This window comes from Acipenser ruthenus, chromosome 1 (assembly GCF_902713425.1).
Source record: "Acipenser ruthenus chromosome 1, fAciRut3.2 maternal haplotype, whole genome shotgun sequence".
Classification (NCBI taxonomy): domain Eukaryota; kingdom Metazoa; phylum Chordata; class Actinopteri; order Acipenseriformes; family Acipenseridae; genus Acipenser; species Acipenser ruthenus.
The window spans coordinates 45,133,062-45,153,473 of record NC_081189.1 but is presented as its reverse complement, the minus strand read 5'-3'; the positions used below and the strand labels follow the sequence as shown (position 1 = coordinate 45,153,473).

Below are 20,412 nucleotides of genomic sequence, written 5' to 3'. Positions count from 1 at the left end.
TTTCAGGCAGACTGAGTTGGAACAGTGATTAAACACAGCTTGAAAGGTAACATTTTAGATCCTTTATCAGATATTAAATCCCTCTTATTGACCAATCAGGTTAATGGAAATCTCTGATCCTTTTTCTAATTCTAATTATACCATTATGTTTTTGTTCTGCATATAGTGTACTTGTTTAATAAACAGAAACTACATGACACATGGAGTACTGTTTATTTCTCTTATGAGGACGGCTGTAAACAACCCCTAGCAGTGATTTAGCCACTGTCATTTGTTGACTACACAGATCTGTAGATTACATTGTCAACATACAGTATTGTCCTGTTCTCCTATGGTCTCAATGGATGTGTAGTGCTTCTTTGTATAATCAGAACAGTAACGGATTATCTGAACTGTCAGCAAACAATGTAATTTAATAATAAGCAAGCTAGATCAACAAGACTATTAATTATCAGGACATTCCCCATAGGGATTTACAGTGGCCCTTTACATATGATGTGCAGTATGTCGCATATTTCATTGTGCAGACAGAAATGGATTCCAGGACTGATTTAATTACAGGGGATGGTTCCACCCTGGCCAGTTGCAATTAATGTCATCTTACCATTACTGACTTTAGGCATAGTGAGAAAGGATTGGCATCCATCTTCTCTAAAACTAAACCATTTTTTGTGAATTACCATGTACTGTAAGTTTCCCTACTCTCTAGTTGTAAAAAAAAATTGTCTCAACTTTCCTTACTCTTTCACCTGAATGCTAGAAATGTATCTTTTAGTGAAATAATTATTACCATGAAGGGCTCCATGATGTATTAAAGTACTGAATCTTTACTGCATATTAAAAACCGTTTGGTTTCAATATGAAACAGACTACATAGATTATTATAGAGCCCAATGGAAATAAGGTTCCCAGAGAATAACCCAACCATATGGTCGCACAAATCCCTTTTTTTAACAGTGTAGAAAAAGATTTAAACTGAAAAGTTTAAGAGTTAGGAACAAAATGTACTTGTCTTGTATACTGTACAGTACAGCTTTATAAGAAAACACATGAACATTGGTATTTGACTCATATCAGCGTTAATCCGCTACATCATTCACCACTGATAACTTGAAGTATACATTCCTTTTTAGTTTACATTTTTCAGTATTTAGGTTATTTTAACAAATAATTCAAATAATGTTTTCACTTGTATCAGATATGTATTAAAAATCTTAGCACTGCTCAATACTCAAAACTCCAATAGCTGTTTAAAACACAAAAACAAAGGCAGCAATTTGTATTGAGCTACTAAATCCTTTTGCTAAAACAGAATACTTCTCATGACTTATGCCTCCTGCTTGCTCACGTGGCAGACTGGCACTGCAGTTTCCCATCGTATTATTAAGGATTAGAGTTACAGTGCATGAGACTATAGATCAGCTGACAGCTTATTCAGTCTGAGGGGTATAGTACAGTGAAATACAACCCTGAAAATGTGTTTGGTTATACCACACAGTAATTTCTCATGACAAAGTGGATGATTACTAAAAACCGATATTGGATGTATACCAATGAAGCACATGGCTAAATAGCACTGCCAGGAAACAATTGCAATAATAGGAAATTCAACTCTACAGGGGATGAAATGGGGGGTAGGTAATCTAAGAGATGTATGCTGAATGTGGGGACTGAAAAAGTCAATTACTAAAGTCCCTCTGAGCAACGAACATAGGGTCAGGTTACTATTAGACAGACAGAATGTCTCCTTACCGTGTCCTGAGTGCCTGCCAGGCAGCATCAATGTCTGCATAGAGGTTTTTCTCTGATGGCTTCCCAGAACTTGCTCCATACCCAGAATAATCGTAGGAGAAGACATTGCAGTTTATTCGAGAGCCGAGTCCGATGTAAAAGCTGCTCATCTGACCCAAGTCCACAGCATTCCCGTGGGAGAAGAGCAGGGTAAACTTGGCATTTGGGGAACAGCGAACAAACATACAGGCTACTCTGTTTCCTCGACTGGTCCTGGTCATGAAGCACTCAATGGCATCTTTTTCCCTGGCTGAGTACTGCCAGTCTGCTCGTTCCGAGAGGTGCAGAGTCCACCGGCTGCCGCTCTCATCACACATCAGGGTGTACGTGGGGTTGGGTGGCAGGAAAGCGAGTTTTGAGGCAATCTTGCTAGGACACGGAGGGCAACAAAACAGGCCACACAGCTCACTAAAGGAAAGATTATTCATTTTCTGTTCTGGAATATAAAAAACATGAAAGAGTCAATCTACTGCAAAAAAAACCCTCTAATAATATGAAATTACATTATCAGACAGCCCCATAAGCTGTGTTTTTTTAAGCTTATAAAAGCCCCAAATTATCTACACAATACAGCAAAGGCAGTAACTATGCGTGCATGTGTCACTCAGCATTAGCAAGCAGCTGTACATTACAGAAATTAAGAACACTCTCTCACTGCTTTTAAATGTCCCACAGAACTACATGCACAAGGGAGTTTAGCAAAGTCCCACATCATGACAACAAAATAGTACAACATTGGCTGAACTGTTTGTTGGTAGAATAAGGCTGTGTTTATTTAGAGCAGGAGTGTCCAATCCTGGTCCTGGAGGGTTGGTGTCCCTCCTAGTTTTTGTTCCAACTGTACCCTAAATTAATTAATTGGACCAATTAAGCTTCTAATTAGGGCAGTGTCTTAACAACACGATATGTATCGCAATACGAGGGTCACGATACGATACACATCACGATTCTGTAAATTCAGCACGAAACATAAAAATCACACAATTGTCTCATTTGCTTGTACAAGTGTTTGCAATAACATCGGTAAAGCACTTTTGGTCAAATGAGCTTCATGACCTGTTTTGCTTTTGTTTCCTGTTTATTCTTTAAAATACATTACTTTAAAAAAAAAAAAAAATCAAATCAGGGCTCAAGACACAGTTGTTGCCTTAGGAGCCAATGGCTCCTCGGTCACTTCAGGAGCAAGTTGGTTGCTATCATATTCAACTTCTTAAAATACAACAACTTGTTAAGACACTAAAGTGATACTAAAACAGCAACTTAATGTCTGTCTGTACTCACTTGTTTGTTGCCTCATTCTGCTGAGTGGTTAATCTATGCAGCTGATGACTGCAATGAACTCGACATGTTTATATTTTTCATATTTTTAAAGTGTCTGTAATTTGTGACGGCACCTGTACAGTTTTAACATGGAAACAGCATGCTCCACAACATTTGGGTTACCACACATCGTTCTGGGGAAGATTGTTTACAGCCTTATTTTTTTTTTTGTGCCAGTTAGAAACAGTAAAATTGTTAGGCTAATCGTCCCAGTTTCGCTATTGTATTTTATTTATTTATGTATTTATTTTAACTATATTGGCATGCTCAGCAACTTAATAGCAGTGTAATGTATTAGGTTGTGTGTTTGTACCATTCAAAAATAAAATAAATAATCTAATGGATTATTTGTTTAATCATTCTGATTGTGTATACCATATGTTTAAATGGTAATAGCTGATCTATTTTTGTACATTTAACATGTTTTTTTTTTATTTTATTTTTTATTTAGTAGTCTGCAATTATTTTTTTGCTATTTTCTCCCCAATTTACTAGTGTCCAATTATTTTGTTTAGCTCAGCTCACCGCTACCACCCCTGCGCTGACTCGGGCGAAGACAAACACATGCTGTCCTCACCATGACTCACCATGCAGCCACCCAGAGCTAGAGCGTTGGAGGACAACGCAGCCCTGGGCAGCTTACAGGCAAGCCCGCAGGCGCCCGACCAGACCATTGGGGTCATTGGTGCGCGGTGAGTCGAGGACACCCTGACCGACCTAACCCTCCCTCCCCCGGGCAGCGCTTGGTCAATTGTGAGCCCCCTGGGAGCTTCCGTCCTCGGTCAGCAAAGGAACAGCCTGGACTCGAAGAGGTGATGTCAAGACTATAGGGCACATCCTGCACTCTACGCGAGTGCTTTTACTGGATGCGCCACTCGGGAGCCCCCACATTTAACATGTTTTGACTAGATGAAAATATAAAGAAAATAATGTGTTGTTATGATCTGCAATAAATTCACTGATGTCTAATTTTTAAATTATTATTGTGTTATTTTATATACTGTTATTTTTATTAACAGCTTAAGAGTTGCTACGGTGTTAGTGAATTGAAGAAAAATCAGAGAAGTCCCAGTTTTTCACTGTGGAAATCTGGTAATCCTAAACTACATGGACAGTGCGAGAAACTGAAGCTCTGACAGAAAATTTGATCAGACACCAAAATCCAAGCCGAACTGTACAAAACTCACATAAATAGTAAAATATATTCCGATTTTTCTCAAATTAACCGTACATAATTGAGTAAGCTGCATTCTCTTAACATAGGCATTCAAGAAATGTACTCAATTAAATAGTTAACCCAGTGCTTTTTTTCCACAGCAATATGTAAAATGACACATCAATAGCTGCCATCTTTCAATATACCTTGCAGGACATTGTAAACATCTGGTTCACACCATATAAACGAACCGAGGGCACTTGCAAACTGCATTGTGAACACAAATGAACTTGGTCCTGAAAAAATGAAAAAGGACCACAAAAAAAAGAACTTTAACTGGCATCCAAAGGAACCACACCAAGACCGTTTGAAACTAGAGCTGGGACGAACACAGGATTTTCATGTTTGGATATTCGCACATAACTTAAATATTCATTCCGATATTCGTTCCTTTTTCTAAAAGTAATAAAAGTCATTATATTGCTTGGAAAGCAGGCAGAGACAGCATAGCTTTATTTTACAGAAATACCTTATAATATGTAGCACATTAAAATAGAAAAATATCCCAGGAGTAAAGAATAAATTGTGTATGACTTACTTTACCCCAGTGAATTAACTACAAAACAGTACATAAAGACACCACATTTTATTTTTTTCATTCCGGGTAGACCAGACACACCCGGGTTGTTTTAGTTGTTTTTTGTCGTCGTTGTTGTTATTGTTATTATTCGCTGTGGTATCGGAAAACAGAGACAAAGAAAGTATGTAGTACATTTTTTAATAGCAAACCAGCAACCAAACAAACAACTTCAACTTCCTCCACCCTGCTGCTCAGTCAGCAGTTTTTTTTGTTTTATATATATATATATATATATATATATATATATATATATATATATGTATATATTATATATATATATATATATATATATATATATATATATATTATTATTATTATTATTATTATTATTATTATTATTATTAATGACTCATTTATGTGGTAGTTGCCTGGCCTACTGTACAAGGCAAGTCTACAGAAATGATCCTCTGGAAAAACAATTACGGTTTAATGTTTTTTGTTTACCCAACAGGTAGTTACTGTACATTTACATAACGATGTGACACTATTTGGCAAAGTGACAATTTGGCACCTACTGTGCCCAATACTGTCACTGCCGAATAGTGTCTCCATTCGCTACTCTCTCTCTGTAGACATAAAACACCTTAAGTATTAAATTTAAGCATAACACATATGGATACATTTCCCCTTAACTAGGGTATTGACTGCAGTGTGTTGAGCTCCTGAGCTCCTGAGCTTGTGAGGGAGGGAGGTAGGTTGGTAGATGTATGTATGTATGTATGTATGTATATGTGTGTGTGTGTGTGTGTGTGTATATATACATATATATATATATATATATCTATATATACATATACACACACACACACACACACACACAGTGAAACAACCTCTCCTGGAATCCACACATTTATTTAACCTTGTCACAAACAAAGTGGGCTGTAATGTTGTGGCAATGAAATGTAACAATGTAAAATTGTTAGCTAGGTTTTACATTTTAGGTGACATATTATATCCTAAATTTGAAAAACTTATTTTTGCAATGGTACAGAATGTAATGTTACAAGGGGTGTTAGTGTTGTATTGTTAGTTTATTTAAAATACACACAGTACATGGCGCTGTAGATATTGTGACTGGAATGTATGAGCAGGAAGGAGGAACACCAGAAGTAGAGAAAACGAAAGAGAAAAAATGCTAGCAAACCTGTAAGTGAAGCCAACTACTTAATAAACGTGTGTTGTTTTGTTGTATCGAGTTGCCTAAATTATTATTAAAAGTAAGTGGCAATGAAACATATAAAAGGAAGTTGATGTTCTTTGTTTGGTTGCTTGTTTGTTACTTGTGTTGCCTTTGTTTCCCGATACATTAATACATAAATACGCCAGTAGTAGTAGTCGTAGTAGTAGTAATAATAATAAATAATAATAAATAATAATATGTTTTGGGGCACCTTCGGATGGGTTTTAGGATGGCTTTTAATAGAGATCACAATGAGTGTATGTCTAAAATCTGGTTTGTTTACTTTTTTGCTGTCTAAAACTTTTAAATAGAGGCCCAAGAGTTGCTGTGTTGATCTGTGTGGTTTATATGGATAAGGGCATTTGTTATAAGAAAATACATACATACATTAACAACAACAAATTATTAATAATCCAGCTGGAATCACCTGATATATATACAATGCCTTGCAAAAGTATTCAGACCCCTGACTAATTACCTCATATTACTGAATTACAAATGCTAAATTGAAATTTCGTTCTGTTTGATATTTTATTTTAACACTGAAACTCAAAATCAATTATTGTAAGGTGACATTGGTTTTATGTTGGAAAATATTTAAGAAAAATAAAAAACTGAAATATCTTGCTTGCATAAGTATTCAACCCCCACACATTAATATTTGGTAGAGCCACCTTTCGCTGCAATAACAGCTTTAAGTCTTTTGGGGTAAGTATGTACCAGCTTTGCACACGGTGTCGGAGTGATTTTGGCCCATTCTTCTTGGCAGATTTGCTCCAGGTTGTTCAGGTTGGTTGGACGACGCTTGTGGAACGCAATTTTCAAATAGTGCCACGGATTCTCAATAGGATTGAGATCAGGACTTTGACTGGGCCACTGTAGGACATTCACCTTTTTGTTCTTGAGCCACTCCAATGTTGCTTTGGCCTTGTGCTTGGGATCATTGTCCTGCTGAAAGGTGAATTTCCTCCCAAGCTTCAGTTTTTTAGCGGACTGAAGCAGGTTCTCTTGCAGTATTTCCCTTTATTTTGCTCCATCCATTCTTCCTTCAATTTTAACAAGATGCCCAGTCCCTGCTGATGAGAAGCATCCCCACAGCATGATGCTGCCACCACCATGCTTCACTGTAGGGATGGTGTGTCTTGGGGCATGGGCAGTGTTAGGTTTGCGCCACACATAGCGCTTTGAGTTTTGGCCAAAAAGCTCTATCTTGGTCTCATCTGACCACAAAACCTTTTCCCACATCGCAGCTGGGTCACTCCCATGTTTTCTGGCAAACTCCAAACGTGCTTTCAGATGGTACTTTTTGAGTAACAGCTTCTTTCTTGCCACCCTCCCAATACAGGCCAGTGTTATGCAGAGCTCTTGATATGGTTGACTGGTGCACCATTACTCCACTCCCAGCCACTGAACTCTGTAGCTCCTTCAAAGTGGTTGTTGGCCTCTCTGTGGCTTCTCTCACATGTCTCCTTCTTGTTTGAGCGCTGAGTTTTGAGGGACGGCCTTTTCTTGGCAGTAGCAAGAAATGGCCCTAGCCTAGATCATCTAGGCTAGGGGTTCACACTCACTGAGATTAGAGAACTAATTAACAAAATTGACAAGAATATTTAATCTATAGCAACAAGGTCAAAATCTTGCTCGTGAGAACGTACCAAGACAAAATTTGATTTTGTCAATCCCATTGGAAAAATGAGCCTTTGCTAGTATTTTCAGCTGAATTAAGCATTGAGGAGCTTGCTGCAAAAATAAGATTGCATGATTCTGTCAAATCAGCAGGAGCTACCTTGAGGCAAGAAATGCAGAAAGTTGATTTCAAACATCAGGACAAATTTTGTGATGCTAATGAACTGTGTCAGTCGTGGAAGAATCTGAGTATCCACCAGCTATGCCGATTTGCTGAGAAGCCGAAATCTGCTGTCTGCTTATGTTATGCAGACATGTGAAGCCAATAGTATACCAATTCTAAGTCACTTCAACAGCACAGGCTTCACCATTGGTGCTCTTGATAACTTTGACTTTGAGGATGGCTCGTCATTGTCTGGCACGGCTAGCACACATGACACAGTGATGGTGCTATTTCAAGATTGGTTTCCCGGGTGGAGCTTCACCCGAACAAATGTTTCAGTCGCAAAATTGAAAAAGCAGAGTTACAAGCTAACGTCTGAGCTGCCAGGCTAACGTGTGGGCCATCATCGTAAGCCAGTCAATCGGCCAAGCCTGCCTTAAACATTCAAAGTAGCTGAAGATGTCGGGCTGCAACCATCTGACACTGTGTAATGCAAGGCAGCTGACACAGAATTTCTCATCACTCTAGCGAGATGCGGACTGCCATCAGGAGATAAAGGTCAAGGGCCTCCATGGGGAGGGTTACACGCCTTGATCTCTCAGAGCACCGTCCCACTCAAGCGAGTAGGATTCCTCCCAGTGATTCCATCCCCAGTCACTAATTATGATACAGTGTACTCAGCCATGAAAAACTTTCAAAATGTGCGCATTTAGGTACATCAGTCTGTCTTGTTGCTGACATAGTCTTAAGCAACCCTGAAGAATTTGAAGACTTGTACCCAATGATGCGGATGTTTCATATGGCAAAAGTGGCACTTCACTGTGTTGGGAAGTACATAGGTGGGGGTGGATTGGATAATGCCCTGACAGAGTCTGACATTTTTGGAGGGAAAACTGTCCAGACTGTCCTGAATGGGAAGCACTATGTCCGCTCGCTGCAAGGCATGCTGATTGTTTCGATTGTTTCCGAGATAATGACGTGGGAAGCTTTCTGGAACAGGAACAAATCTGATGAATTCCATGAATTGATTTCAGGAATCAGAGCTGAGGGAAGCACTGCAATCAAACGACGAAAATAAATGTCACCTGCTTTTTCACATGTTGCTGGATAAAACAAAGTCTCAAACAAAAGTTTGTGGAGTTCTAAGAAGAATTTCGTGAAAAATCTGGTGCCATCGGACCGTGAAAGAAACTGGGAGCTGCACATGCAAACAGCTGAGTCACTGATCAGAGTGTTCCAAAAGTTTGACTGCATCAGCTACCTGCTGTATGGTTCCTGGTACATGGAAAGAATCAAAAAGCTTGAAGTGGACAACCCAATCCTCATCCACGGCCACTTTGTGGTACGAGAGAAGGAAGGCAAGTTCATTTCTGTTGCTCCAGACATGAAGCTGGAGCAGACAATCCAAAGGTCCCAGAAAAGCTCAAAAGGCATTGTTGGCCAAACAAGGAGGAGTGACTATGTTGCCGAATGTCAGCTTGTCTACCATGAAGTCCTCGCAATCAGTAATGTCTTCTGTGAGCTGACAAACGCAAAGGTAATGGATCACAGGGAGACATCTCATCATGAGCTGACAGGAAGGAGAGCTGTTTGACACCATTGTCACAAGGCTTCTCCAGTTCATGAAGGAGAAAGGAAATTCCAAGGAGGTCACCAAGCACATTCATCTTCAAAACTTTGTCACCAAACAGTGTGTTTTTAATGAAAGCGTCAAAGTATGTCTGCTCAATGTTATTAAGCACGGATCAAAAACCTACAAACAACTGCGCAAAGAAAGATTAATTTTGAAAGAAAAAAAAAAAAAAAAAAACTCAGACACGATATCAAAGGTAAACCTCCTGGACTTTACTGACTCAAAAAGACCTGCTGGATAGTCTGCTGCACCAGCCATGAACAGCAAAGCAACTGACCCAGGCACAGAAAGTTATGGAGATTGCACGAGAGAGGAGAGTCAGTGAAGGATATTTTGGCTCATGATCTGCTGCGAACAAGCCCATTGTTTGAAGGTGATGCTGCGACTAAACCAGCCAAACACACCAATTGCTGAACTTGAGAAAAAACTCACAGTTGAAGACTGTGTGTTTGAGCCAGTGTCTCAGTTAAAAACTGCAGTCCTCGTAGATTTCATGTGGCAAATTTGAATGGTGAAAACATCAACTTAATAGAACTTTGGACAAGCAGTCAGCATGGTGCTCCAAAGCTCACAGGCGGTCTGTAAAGTGCAAGAGCTGCACATTGTTTTTGATAGCTACAATGAGCTGTCTGTCAAGGAACCAGAAAGGCTCCGGAGAGCGTCCAACACCAGCATGCCGACACACTTATTCCTGTTCAAATGGACAAGTTCTGGACATCATCAACAAACAAAACCAACTTGGAGCAACTTGTTTGGAAACAACTAGGTACCGAATAGATTCGGGCAAACCTCCCAGTCATTGCAAGTGGAATAGTCATCAATGACAAGGTTGTCCCTGCAGAGCTGCACTCGAACAGTGAAAAAACGGAAGTTTACAAACTCAGCACCATGATTGAGGGGGCTGACCAACGCATCATTCCCCGTGCAAACTGGGCAGTTGGACATGGTGCCCAGTGTGTTGTCATCCTGTCAAATGACACCGAAGTGGTGGTGCTGATGCTAAGGTACACATGCACCCTCGAAATGAAAGGCTTAAAAGAATCTGGGTTAGATTCGGGACTGGGGAGAAACGTCGCTATTTCCTGCTGCACCACCTCCTAGCCAAGCTTGGACCTGCGCTGTGCAGCATTTTGGTGAAATCTCACATTGGGACTGGAGACAACGTTTTAAGCAAGATTGGAACCAAGCATACAGCACTGAGCGCACAGCCAGAAAATTATTTGACAGAATTTGGAGACAACCTATCAGAGAGAGACATTGGAAATTTTGAAAAGTATCTGATCAGTGTGTTCGACCATGACTACACCATGCCAAGTTCAACAGACTACAGATGGATGGTCTTTTATGGCCATCTAAATGTCTCAGGCCACTACCGGATGACTTGGTGACTTTGTGCGGGTGCAAAATGTGCAACACAAAATGGTGCAAATGCAAAACATCAATAGTAAAATCTTCTGTTTTCTGGAAGTGTGAAAAATAATTGCCAAAATTGCTCTTGAAATAAGCCTAGCCTGTCAGTCTTTATTGTCATTACAAAACAAGTAAACAGAGATACCAGGAGGATCAATGCTATGTTGTCATTCCAAAATTGTTCAGTTAAAAACAGTTTTTGTTCAGTCTTTTGTTCATCTTGAAACTGGTAGAACTAATCCGAACAAAAATATAACACTTTTTTGGACTTCTTGACCCCAAAAACCTATATTTTGATACCAGAAAGGGCTTTCTACATGCTTTGTTTCCTGAGATATCCAACACGCAACCGGGAAATATCCACCATCTTGGAAACTGATGGCTATAGAAAAAACATTGTACAGTTTAAATGTCTACTCAAGTTTATTTTGTATCTAATTGGTCGTGAAACACATTCAATCAATCAAATTCTCTGTACATTTATTTTTTTGCGGGGTTATGCCCAGAGCCTGAATTATAAATAAGTGCAAGGTATTTTTGTCATCTGTAGCAAATACGAACATCTGATTTTTGTATCCGAATACATGTCAAAAGATATTTGTTCAAATATTTGGATATTTGTCTCAGCACTATTTGAAACTGACCCCGTGTGAATGCAGCCTAAATGTGTTCATTTATTCAAATACAAGCATACAGTAGCAACACCCCCTCATTTGTAAAATTGTAATACACAGAACTTCATCACTTAATGGCAATTAATTCAAATGCTACAAATCTGATAAATCTTCAGCTTAATGAATAAGTCAACCTTTTGTGATGCATTTAATGCCTAGAAATACAAGTGCACTATAAAGTTAATGTGCAATGACAGAGGGCCAAATGCTTCAGCATTGTATTGTAACCAGGCCTAATATTTATTTAATATAAATATTTTTTTGGATTTGTGTTATAACCAGATATACAGAGGAAAACTGCCATATCTTATGTCTGTTTTTCATGGCCTTTGAGAAGCAGGTGCTACTGTAAGCAGGTGCGATTGCCCAAGTCCCATCCATTCTGAATACAAAGATCAGATATCGCTGTAGTACCTGAGAATGTAAACATAAAAAGCCTTCTTTATGTAAAAAGGTTTGTGTAGTTTTAATTATCCTTTACAGAGGGAGATATATGGATGGCTTAGATGCAGCTCACAGGGATCAATGTTAACTGCCCAAGGCATGTTCTGTACCTGGAATGGCTCCAGTCAATATCAATGTGCCAAGATTATGGATCTTATTCAAGAACCGGAAACAAGACAGTGTATATCTTTGCCCAGTATTATAACAGCTGTTTTTGTTTTAACTGCAGTCAAAGCTGCATTTGTAACCACAGCTCATTAGCACAGTATCTACTGATTTTAGACTATTAGGATTAACTACTTTTACAGAAGCTTAAAACAAATGATGTAATGTGGTTTGCCAAAAGTCTAGGACACGCAGCACCGACACTATATCCTCTATACTACACGCTCCCCCTCCCCCTCCTTCATCCCCACCCCCACCCCCACCCAGTAAGAATCTGGTCTTGACTGCTTCATAATTTTCTTTTGTTGCTGTTATATTGTGCGGTTTTAATTCCAGAAATGTTCATGGTACCTTTTGCTAAAAATCTCAAAATAAATGAACTGCCTAGGAATAGGAGGCCCTGGGCACCATTACTCAAGTCCATGCGGTGATGAGTAATGACTGAGCATACATTTAGATTCTGTTACTAGGATGGGCTCAAATGTAAGGTAGCACTGCCTCTTTGTTTAAATACAAAACCCATACACTGCATTCTTTCCAAATCACATCAGAGCAATTTCCAAATCAGTTTGTGTATATAATGGACCACAGGGAATGTGAGTGTGGTGTGGTAATTTATCTTGCTTGGTCGCCTGGCCACAAAAGGCCCAGTGTGAATATATATATATATATTCCCTGACAAAAATACACTGACACAGTTTGCAATGATTTATCGCCATTAAAGCAATTTACCTCTGATTATAAAATACAAATCAAGTGTTCGGGTCACACGTTTCCACGACAATAATGTACTAAGTGTTAAAGCAAGGTTTACGTGACGACATTTCAATTTTTGTGTCTAAAATGAGATCATTTATGGTAACCTAGTCATTCAACATTATAAAAGCTTGTATTTCATTTTCAAAAGGTACCGGTATTACACTATATATACCGCCACATGAAATCTTCCAAGACCAACAGCTCTAAAAAGATACAGTAGGTATGACTGAAACCCCAAAACCGCAATCTAGTCATATGTGACTGCATCATGATTGCATAGCATCTGCCCTCTATCATCAGAATGAGGGTTGCTCACATAACAAATGTGTATGTGTGTAAAATTATATATATATATATATATATATATATATATATATATATATTCTCTCTTTTCTATTTCCTCGTTCTGCTCACCTTCAGCTCTTCCTCTCTATCATGTTCTCTTTATCGCCCTCTTACTGCATGGGGTAATTCATAATGTACAGTGGATCCCCTGTTAAAAAATAGTGTAAAATATAGAATGACAAGGGTGTAGAAAAGTTAGTGTGGGTGGGAATCTGCTGCTGTTTCTTGTCGTAATTACCCACATTAGGTTGTTTACTCTATTTAATTTATTTTGTGTTTGTATTTGTGTATTGCTTCTTCTCTCCTTTGTTTTTGTAAAAATGTAAACGCAAAAAAAAAGAATTACAAAAAAAGAGGGTAGCTAACTGTCTGGATATACCCAGAGTGAAAGCAATGAAAATTATTTTCAGTTACTGTGAATACCGTACATCTCATTCCCCGTGTTTTGCTAATACAGCAATAAAGTAATATAAGAATAAAGAACGTTGTACGAACCTGGAAGACCAGCAGCAGTTGAATGTTGAATGTTGAAGTGGTACAAATAATAATAATCACAAAAACACACGATGTCTGGAGTCACCCCCGGCGTTCTCGCCCCACACACACCGTTCTTTCGCTCGATCTGCAAAAAAACCAAACTCGGCTCTGCCCTGCTAATTAAATAATCGCGTGAACATGTGCGGCAGTTCTCTTGAGTCTTGGCTAAAAAAATTTGAAGAGTGACAAACAGACTTTAACCCTGTTAACCTAAACCCGACCTCTACAGTCACACTCGCTCTATCCCTTCAACCTGCTACAGACAATAACCTATTGTACCGTATTCTTACTACCTTGTTCTGTTTTCAGTGGGCGACAAGAAGCCAGGGTATGGAGGAGATTGAAAGTAATTTCAACCAATAGAAAGGAGAAAAAAAATGACGGCATGAAAAAATCTCCAATAAAAATGAATACCTATAGAAAGGAAGCTGGGTTGACAACTGCAGAATGATGTCGTCGTTGAGAGATATCTGGAGTGGCACAGACATTATCAAATAGGAAATTACTATGTCGGAGTACAGACCAATCGCTTTGAAGTAAGGCGAATCTTTTTAATGGCATGACGTAATGCTCAACACTCAGGGCGCTCTCAAAAAAAAAAAACAATATGAGCCAATCAGATTTTCACTGTTGGCAAACCATTGTACTAAGGGAACCAATGAAAAACTATAGTGTTACTCGGTGAAATAATGAGCATGTCTGGGTTTTCTTCCGGGTTGCCTGACAAACGTGCATGTGGCTGTACTGTCTGCGCTGATTTAGTCACATTTTGTAACGTAATTGTTTTTCATCAGTAAATATGAGTTCTCAAAGAGGTAACGTGTCTCGCTCACGACCTCAAAAGCATCAAAACGCAACGGTGTTTAGAAATAACAAATACGGAGCAACTGTACAATTGAAGGTGAGTGCTGATTATACTACGGTAACTTGCTGAAAAATTATAGTTATTATATGTATCTGTTAATAGTATGATAATGTTTGGTTGCTTGTTTAATTAGTCTGTAGATAAACAGATGGAAGTTGACACGTATTATATTTTCAGTGCAATATTTTATTTCACTTGTCAATTATAGGGTTTCTGTTTTTCGGTTTTTATTAACTGTAATTTTCGGTGCTTATTTTTTTTTAGCTATTTTCGAGTTATGTTTGGCTCTTTCGTTTTTGATATACTGTATCAAATGAGTGTTTTCGGTTACTTTCCAAAATGCTTCAGCGTCTTTTTTTCTGTCAAAATATGTATGTCTTCCACAACGAAATCCCTATGGTCACGGGCACATTCTTCGGGGTTTTTTTTTTTGTGTGTAGGCTTTTTTTACATTTTGTCACAATTCTGTTTTAAATCCTCCGTATTTTAACTCGTGTAATACAGTTTTAAATCCCGTTAATAAGCCTCCATTCGTGATTGTAATCTCGTTTTAAATCTCGCAAACGTAGTCTCCAATAGAAATGTAGGTATGTTCTGTCACTCAGTAGTTGGGGCGGGCTTAAAGTATTCAGAACGAATCGGTGATAGAAACAAGTCAGGAAGGCGGGACATTGCCCAGCAGCACTGGGAAATGTATATGCGCGGCTTTAGTGTGACGTCACATCCGCTACTAGGTGGTTCTAAACAAGCAGATGAACACACGCTGACCTCCGAAGCGTGAGCCGTCAGCCGACCGCTTTTTTTCACACTGCGGACTCACCATGCTGCTACCCAAGAGCTACAGCGTCGGAGGACAACGGAGCTCTCGGGCAGCTTACAGGCAAGCCCGCAGACGCCCGGCCAGACTACAGGGGTCGCTGGTACGCGGTGAGCTGAGGACACCCTGGCCGACCTAACCCTCCCTCCCCCCGGGCGACGCTCGGCCAATTGAGTGCCGCTGCCAAATTTGTCCCCTCCCCTGAGTCATGTGACATATTAGCGTACGAGTCACGTGACGATTAGGTTTCGTGATGCGGAGAGGATAGGGTAAAACATTGGCATTTTACTTACTGAAAGTTACGTTTGCTTTTTTATTGGCATTTATTTGTATTGTATTTATTTTTTTGTATCAGTGTTTTTTTGTATCATAAATGGTTGTATTTGATTGTTCTTGTTTTACTTACTGAATTACGTTTGCGTGTTTTTTTTTACATTTATTCGTATTATATTTATTATTAATATTTAACAATGTTTTTTGTATCATAAATGGTTGTATTTTATTTGATTGCTCTTCACGTGATGAACAGGTCAAAAAATTTAATCTTTAGCATTATTCATGCATGGTCTTGCACTAAATCTGCAAACACATTTCTCTTAGTTTAACCATATAACTTGTCATTAAAAAATGAAGTAATACACCCTCATTGTATATGTTACCACTTCCTACACTGTTTGTCAGATCATTGGCATCATCCAGGAATGGAGCCTGTCATTTCTCAAAGCAGGTCTGCAGATTGGTTGTTGTTCCTTTGTTATCGGTAATACTGTATATGCATTTGTTAAATATGTATGAAGCCAAATTATATCATATGCTATAAAATAAGAATGTTTCTTCCATAACTTCAAACACTCAAAAGTACAAATTTGGAACTAGAAGCAATATGATTGTTAATCACTACATGTTCTCCCTGACTTTAGTGTGTATAATTCAGGCTCTTAACTAATGAAGCATACAGGATGTCAGATTTGTGTAAATGCTAGAGTAGAAGTCAATGTAGATCCGAGTTGTCCAGTCTTAGTGCTGGGGAACCCTTAACAGAGCACTGCATGGCGAGCAGAAATCTGCACTCAATCATTTTAGTGAGTTGTGTATCAGATGTAGTTGTCCAAACCAGAAAGACATTCACAAAAAAGGCACATGTTGAAAAATGTAGCAAACTTTTTCTGTATTCTTCACAATAAAACAAGTACATGATCAGATTGCATATTTTCCATTGTAACATGCTATCCAAGACTTAATGTGTAAGCATTAGTGAAAAAAAACCCCACTATACTGCAGGTCAGCTTTGGTAAAAAGCCCCCTCACCACGTCAAGGTCCTGACCTATGGAGAGGGGTGTTAGGAGCAGGTTTAACAGAACTTTAAAATGCCTTCTCACATAACCCACAAAAAAAGGACTTTAAAGAGGATGCCTGTCTAAAAATGACATTACCAATTTATAGTGACGTGTTATCAGTAAATCATATGGACATTTCATACTCTTAACTTTTATAGTATGTAATTGTCTAATATCAGTAAATAAGAATGGAAATTGAATTTGAAATTGAAGCATTAATGTCTGAAACATGTACACGTAAAATGTGAAGTTGTTTATTACTTCAGAATTACATCTACTGTACTTTTATATCATGTTACACCCACCTTATTTGGCACAATTTCACTTCAATACAGTGAATCATCCCCTCCCCAGCTGGTTCAATATAACTACATTAAACAAGGTGGGTGTTAGAACTGATATCCAGTTTACTTTTGATATCTCTGCCCTGGAAATACTCAAGTCAGGCAGTAATTCAGTAGCTCAGAAACTAAGACTACCATACCAATTAAAAATGAAAGTGCAAAAGCATCTGCAATATTTCTCCAAATAAAAAGGTATCAATACAGAATCAGGGTCTGCTGAAAAAAATAAATTCTTCAAAATAAGTAGTTTGTGCGCTCATGAAAAATAAACACTGAAGACAATGAGTCTTATTAACAATACACATGTAAATAGCTGTAAGTTATGGTAATGTTGCTTGACAGGCATTACCACATTGGAGTGTTAGTATAATATGTACAAAAAAACATATACAGTAAAAAAACAAAATAAACCTGTTACGCCTTTACTTACCATGCTTACCCATGTGTGTAACTCTGCAAATGGAGCACATATACTCCTCCATACTTATGAGGTCATCTGGCTGTAGATCTTCACACTGGCCATGGAACCATTCACCACAGCTCCAGTGCAATCCTGTATGGTCTCCACATCACAGAAATGTATCTCGGGAGGGGGTTTCTCTCACAGCTCGGGAAAGGAGTAAGAGATCCATCTACAAAACAAGAAAAAAGATGATTACGCATTTGCTTTTAATCATAACATAACTTACCTGGATCTCCACCCATGCAGAGTGTGAGGCTGTTTGCGATGGTAAACAGTCCACAGTCACTACATCCCTGCTGCTGCTGTACATGTGGCCACCCGATCCAAACTGTCTTTCCACTGTACTGCAGCAGTGATACGACCTGGGAATGGAAATCATGGTTATTATTAATTCCCAAAGAGTCAAACACATTTAAAGTACCTTCCTCATAGCCTATGTTACTTACCGTGACCCAGTGATTGCCAGACACATTAAGAATCTGTACAAATCCCTGAGCCGGTGAGCTGAAGGAAGTCAGCTGTGTCAGGCTGGTGACAGCATACAAACCTCCCACCTGTGGGTACTGTCTACGTATCAGAGCCTGGCTGTGGTCCATCTCCTCATCACCCCTCCACGTCTGCTGTCCAACACAATAAAACAAATGACTCCTAATTCTGCCACCCCCCCCCCCCCCTCCCCTTTCATTGAGAATGGCAGTATTCTCTTAATCAGTCACAACCCTACAGAGACACTCTCCAGTCTTCTCAGGGACACACAGGTACTTACCTGACAGATAAAACAAAAGGAAAGATAATACTACAGTAAATACTTCAATGAGTGGAGATTTTTAAATGAATGTTTTTAAAAAGAATGAGCTAAAACCTATTCAAAAGAATTAGAACCACTGACAATACTGACATGTGGAAAACTGTCTCTGCCCTTTATAATGGTCATTTGTAAGACACTTAAGTTACATAATTTATATATATTTATATATTCTTCTTTAATACAAATTCTGTTTTCTGGTACTCACATTTCTGCTATTAGTTATATATAGAGAGATGTTTTAATCTTTTAAACCTTTTCTTTCATATTATATATATATATATATATAACACGTTTATCATTTATTTAAATATCTATGTACATCTTCAGAAATACAGGACGGCTTCAATAACTTATAATGTATTAATATTAATTTTCAATATTTCTCTATTTTTTTTACCTTTCAAAACGAATGTACTGGCTTTCTTTCTGATACCCCTCTTCTCTTTGGTGGTTTTTTCAGGATACTCACCTGTGCTGAGGTAGCGATATACCGCTCTCAAGTGATCCATATCGATTGATAAATGTAGTTTTTTGAGGGGGAAAAAACACAGTATTACAAATTTGTATTGTAAAAAGATAAATTATTTGATTACAATTGTATGACGGCGCCAACGAACTCCAACTGTCAGTGTCAAGATCTGTGGAGCAAAAGCAGTGACGCGCATAGCAACAGAACGCTGACATGTCACATGACTCAGGGGGGGACAAATTTGGCATGACACCGCCCCCTGGGAACTCCTGTCCTCGGTCGGCAAAGGAATAGCCTGGACTCGAACTCGCGACGTCCGGACTATAGGGCGCATCCGGCAGTCTACGCAAGTGCTTTTACTGGAAGCTGCCCGAGAGCTGCGTTGTCCTCCGACGCTGTAGCTCTTGGGTGGCTGCATGGTGCGTCCGCAGTGTGAAAAAAAGCGGTCGGCTGACGGCCCATGCTTCGGAGGACAGTGTCTGTTCGTCTTCGCCCTCCCGAGTCAGCGCAGGGGTGGTAGAGGTGAGCTGAGCATAATAAAATAACTGGCCATTCCAAATTGGGAGAAAATAATAAAAATAATTGGCAACTACTAAATTTTATATATATATAAAAAAACGACAGAATTTGTATTTAAGTAACTTAAATTTTAGAGATAGTAAGTTATATTTGCTCAGTTGTTACAAAACAGTAGGTGTTAACAATAATGTATGTGTGTGTGTGGAAAGTGTGGAAAAATGCCTAAGTGATTTCCGGGACTTAAACGCTTTAAAAACCATGTCTCTGTTATGAAAGTCTTGAAAAAGTCTGGAAGTTTACTAGTATCAAGGGAGAATGAAAATAATTTTGCAATTATTTTTTGTTGTTCATAATTATTGATCTCAAAAGCTTGTCAGCAGCTCTAGCGGCAACTGTCTACTCTAGGCAATTTACTAGTAGCAACTATATTGCTTGCGACCAAATCTTCCCAGGATTGCCCCGTGTAACACCCCTGACAACGTCCTGACAACTAAAGCAATCCTATTCAGTCAGCGCACTGGTCAATGTCACATGACTCTGTCTGCTCCAGTGAAACAAAGGGTAACACTATGACAACGTTTTTGGAGTCGATTCCCAAAACCATTCCTGTTGATTCCGATTCCAATAAATACAAGATAAAGAAACACCCACATACTGCTGTGTAAACAATATTTATTGCATCATAGAACTATTTACAATTTGGTCTGCTTTTTAATTTAAGAAAAGTGAAAATAAAACAAAATTGGGGGGGGGGGGGGGCACAAATAAAACCAAACAACCAAAAAGGCTGTCACTTTGTCACCTTTGGCACGTTATGGTGTTAAAACATAACTGAAAAATAAATAAATAAAACAAAACAAAAGTAGCTGTCACTTTGTCCCTTACGGTAGTTTTTTTGAAACTGGTCAATTATTAACTCTAGGCATGTATGGCACGGAAGAAAAGAATA

The 20,412-nt window shown here is 38.8% G+C and overlaps 2 protein-coding genes across 3 annotated transcripts in view; one reads left to right on the top strand and one right to left on the bottom strand.

Moving 5' to 3' along the window:
- The window catches only part of abhd17b (abhydrolase domain containing 17B, depalmitoylase), a 39,702-nt gene extending 25,443 nt beyond the window's left edge, over positions 1-14,259 (bottom strand). The window contains exons 1-3 of one of the 2 annotated variants that reach the window (XM_034034394.3): positions 13,799-14,259; positions 13,373-13,451; positions 1,753-2,227 (exon numbers count right to left, since the gene is read on the bottom strand). In XM_034034394.3, the coding sequence (XP_033890285.1) occupies positions 1,753-2,219 (467 nt within the window). In that variant the 5' untranslated portion in view covers positions 2,220-2,227; positions 13,373-13,451; positions 13,799-14,259. The remainder of the gene's footprint in view (positions 1-1,752; positions 2,228-13,372; positions 13,452-13,798) is intronic. The other variant, XM_034034392.3, reaches the window with a different exon arrangement.
- A 258-nt stretch (positions 14,260-14,517) lies between these two features.
- c1h9orf85 (chromosome 1 C9orf85 homolog) overlaps positions 14,518-20,412 on the top strand; it is a 37,646-nt gene continuing 31,751 nt past the window's right edge. The window contains exon 1 of the mRNA XM_034034514.3: positions 14,518-14,741. Coding sequence (XP_033890405.1) covers positions 14,640-14,741 — 102 coding nt within the window. The 5' untranslated portion in view covers positions 14,518-14,639. The remainder of the gene's footprint in view (positions 14,742-20,412) is intronic.